Genomic DNA, 4075 nt, shown 5'->3' with positions numbered 1-4075 from the left:
ATATTAGGTATTCATAGGTAATGAAAATCCTTGATTTAACCTCATTATTTTTGCACAAACTTTAACTGACTCATATGTTTGGAGCATTTTTAGGTCCTGATTTTTGTTGTTTTTGTGCAGTCGAGGTGATATTTTCATGATTTATTGTTTTATGTATTTCATAAGCACCGAATTTATTTCTAAATAAAGATATTAATAACTCAAGTAATTAATTTTACCAATATACATTAAAGTTTTATATTAAGTTTAAGATTAATCATGATTAACTCACAGTTACTTTGGAATTAATAGATTAAATTTTTAACCCTTTGACCGCCCTACGTTTTTGGGAAAAAAATCTTTAAAAGATTTGGTCAGTGTTTATTAGGTAAATTAACTGACTACAGGTTTGTCAGTTCTGATCATGGCAGCCATGTACAGTTGAATACTTTAATTCCAAAGGGAAATTAAACGTAAAGTCTCCTGGTTAATAAGAGCTGGATGTGAGCAGGAGGGTCTCCTGTAGGGGTCAGTCTTACTGCACATTTAAAATAACTTTTTTTTATCTTTGTGCTCCAGTTAGTAGCTGAAACACACAGTTCATGAGATTTTAGGTATAAATTGTAGCTGTTTAATCCTACGATTATTAGGAGAAATCCACCAATAAATGATGTTATTGTACCTTCAGAGACTCCCCTGAAACCCCCCAGTCAACTGGATTTCACTGCGTTGTGTTCAGAGCCAGCTGCATGAAAGAATGCGAAGAAATGGTGTGTCGGATCGGTAAGGAACAACACAATCACACAATCACGTCTCGTACATCTGTTGTGCTGAGTCAGTGTTTTTGTTTTACAGCCACTGGTTTCAAGCAYACTGAATGGTTTGTGTAATCAGCTGTATTTAAATATCATTTATTGTAAATAAAGATGTTATAAAACATGACGTCTGTGTGAATAAAAGCTGCTGAACACAATTCTATCCATAAAGACCTTTAATAGAAAGACATGTGACAACATTTCATAAATATTAAATGTAGCTGCCAAAGTTTGTTGGAGAAAACATGTAAAAATGAGCCCAGAAAAGARGGGGAGGGTTTGTGACATCATCACTGAGAGCCAATGAACAGGACTGSTGAAGTCCTGGTGAAGTCCTGGTGCTGCAGTGAGGAGCACCAGGATGGGGGTGTTGTGGTTTTATGGTGTACTACAGTAAAGAAACRCTGTCTCTGGGGAAAAATAAAAATAAAAGCTGGTAAAGACTGCGTGACATGTGACGGGGTACATTTATGATGACCCAAAACGTGGCAGGTAGAAACTTCCCTTAGTGTAATCACGTTTGTGGAATGGTTCCTTTATTGTATTATTCTAAAAAATACAAAAGTCAAAACTTAAAAATAAAATAAAAAATGTCCACAAAATGGTTTGATAAATAGGAGCATGTCAGGACAAAGAGACCACATGGCTTCAGGCCCTCTCGCCCCTTATCCTRCGAGCCAGCTGGATGTCTTTGGGCATGATGGTGACCCGCTTGGCGTGGATGGCGCACAGGTTGGTGTCCTCAAACAGACCCACCAGGTAGGCCTCACTGGCCTCCTGTTCAAATAAAACAAATATATGAAGCAGTACTTACACTACAACACTGAGTTACTCTGGGACAACAGCTCACCTGCAGAGCACCGATGGCAGCGCTCTGGAAACGCAGGTCGGTCTTGAAGTCCTGAGCGATCTCCCTCACCAGGCGCTGGAAGGGAAGCTTACGGATCAGCAACTCGGTGGACTTCTGGTAGCGACGGATCTCCCTGAGAGCCACGGTGCCAGGCCTGAGGAGCAGCAGAGAGCTTGGGTTTTAGGAGGGGATCAACAGAAAGACAAGGCTCCAGGTGAGAATAAACCCACCTGTAACGGTGGGGCTTCTTCACGCCGCCTGTGGAGGGCGCGCTTTTCCTGGCTGCCTTGGTGGCGAGCTGCTTCCTTGGCGCCTTTCCTCCGGTAGATTTACGGGCTGTCTGCTTGGTACGAGCCATTTCTTTACTTCTGAAAGACAGAAAACACACATGTAAACCCGAACACGTCATACAGCRGAGTGAAACCAGTGTAAACACGGACACACAACAACATGCTAACACAACTAGCGCCCCTCCCCCAACGCTGCAGCTGAGAGGCGTCGGCCTCCAGTGATAAACCAGCTTTATTTAAAGATAAAACCTCTGTACAACCACTGGATTTATCATTACAGCTGGTAAAAACAGTCCTCCACAGTCATTCATGTCAGATGTGATATTATGCTACATACAGACCTAATGCTAATGCTAATGCTAAAGGCTACATTATCATCACAAGAAATGGCGCCCGAACAGCGCGGCTTTGCTTTTCGACCCTCGCCATTTTCAGCTTCATCCTGAACCGCAGAGTTACAGCATGAAGTCACACAGGCACAATAATCTTATCTGTTTTTATTAAATATACCACACAGTCACTACAGGTTGGGTTATATTGTACCGGTTTGTTTTAGTAAATGAACGGAGTGATGTCAGCGGTTACACACTCCATTGTTCTGTTTTTACTGAACAAACATGTAGGAGCCGACATGTTCCAGCTAATGTTAGAAACAATCAACATGTTCCAGCTAATACTGTAAACAATCAACAGAATCAAGAATAAATGTCAACGTAAGCTCAGTTTCYTACACTGTCTGTCGTTAAACCACAACAAAACACATTTATTTTACCTTCACGACGTTAATTTAATTAATGTCTTCACTGCAGCTCTTCTGCTCCTCGTCAAAGCGACTTCTCTCTCAGACTGTGAACCAAAGCGAGTATTAATACTTCCCGTGACGTCATGGTTGTGATGGTGTGCGCTCATTGGTTCCCCCCACAAACTGGACACGGAACAGCCAATCACATTGAGCGAGCGGACAACGTCAACACGAACCTTTTAGCAGGTCTTATCTAACTTTACACAGGTTCTGTTTACGTGGCGCTATCACAGTATGTGATCTAATCTGGCTAGTTCCTTTGAAGTTTAACAGAAATTACTGAGCCAATGACTGCACTCCATTTCCCATAGTTCCACGCTACGTCCCCTTCCTGCTACTTCCGCTTGTGTTGCGCATGCGCACATCGTTGGAGAATGCGGATTTGGAAGCTAACAGGCACAGCTAGCCAGCAAGCTAAAAACAAGCTTCTTCTTCTTCGGTTYTAAAGCTGTTTAAATGTCGAAAACAAATCCACAGCCCCCGTCGTGTTCGGCAGCCACGACCACGGGTGGACCCTCTTCGTCCTCTTCGTCTTCGCCCGCGGGGGGGTCGACATCTCCCGCAACCGTGCTGAACGTACAGCCAGAGAAACCTCAACATTACACGTACGTAGCTGGGTTTACACAAGCCGACGTGCAGCTGCACACACGGACCCACAGCCAGGGTTTGTGTAGTGAACTTTAGATGATTTTACATGGTCTGGACTGTGTTGTTCTGCTGTGATGTGTTTGTAAACTTAAAGAGGCCTGCTCAGGAACTATTCTTAAAGCTGTGTTGTAATAAAAACACAGTTTATATCTGATGYTTGGCCTTTAGAAAACTCTGGTAGTACTTCATTATGTGGTAGTACTGCCTGTAGTGGAGGGGAAGTAATAACAGCTGATAATGGTTTCAGTTTTGAGTTAGCTAAGTCCTTGTTGTATTCTACACAATGTTTGTGTATATAAACCATTATATTCTACACAATGTTTGTGTATATAAAACCGTTATATTCTACACAATGTTTGTGTATATAAACCATTAAAACTGTGTGTTACCACCTTGTCTTCCAGGTATCTGAAGGAGTTCCGAACTGAGCAGTGTCCCCTGTTTGTGCAACATAAATGTACACAGCACAGGCCTTTTTCCTGTTTCCACTGGCATTTCCTGAACCAGCGGCGCCGCAGACCCATCCGCAGACGGGACGGGACCTTCAACTACAGCCCAGATGTCTACTGTACCAAATATGATGAGGGGACAGGCAGCTGTCCTGATGGAGACGAGTGAGTGCAGCTGAGACCTGCTGATGTTTACCATCATCTCACACTGGCTTTAATTCAGGATGGATGGATGGATGGAT

General features: G+C 42.9%; 3 protein-coding genes across 3 annotated transcripts in view; 2 read left to right on the top strand and 1 right to left on the bottom strand.

Annotated features, from left to right (window-relative positions):
* The window catches only part of si:ch211-250n8.1 (uncharacterized), a gene marked incomplete in the record, with an annotated part of 15356 nt that extends 13991 nt beyond the window's left edge, over positions 1 to 1365 (top strand). The window contains 1 exon segment of the mRNA XM_014029604.1: positions 668 to 1365. Within this exon segment, the coding sequence (XP_013885058.1) occupies positions 668 to 869 (202 nt within the window).
* Positions 956 to 2774, bottom strand: LOC106533338 (histone H3.3; the record flags this gene model as incomplete). Its single annotated transcript, XM_014029605.1, is given in 4 exon segments — positions 956 to 1571; positions 1645 to 1798; positions 1875 to 2012; positions 2707 to 2774. Coding segments are annotated over 3 exon segments (411 nt in total). The 3' UTR covers positions 956 to 1442.
* The window catches only part of LOC106533336 (unk zinc finger), a gene marked incomplete at its 3' end in the record, with an annotated part of 7245 nt that continues 5873 nt past the window's right edge, over positions 2704 to 4075 (top strand). Inside the window, 2 exon segments of the mRNA XM_014029603.1 lie at positions 2704 to 3341; positions 3789 to 3998. Coding sequence (XP_013885057.1) covers positions 3193 to 3341; positions 3789 to 3998 — 359 coding nt within the window.

This window comes from Austrofundulus limnaeus, unplaced genomic scaffold (assembly GCF_001266775.1).
Source record: "Austrofundulus limnaeus strain Quisiro unplaced genomic scaffold, Austrofundulus_limnaeus-1.0 Scaffold926, whole genome shotgun sequence".
In the NCBI taxonomy this organism is placed as follows: Eukaryota; Metazoa; Chordata; class Actinopteri; order Cyprinodontiformes; family Rivulidae; genus Austrofundulus; species Austrofundulus limnaeus.
The sequence above is the reverse complement of the archived record's forward strand: the minus strand, read 5'-3'. Positions and strand labels throughout refer to the sequence as shown.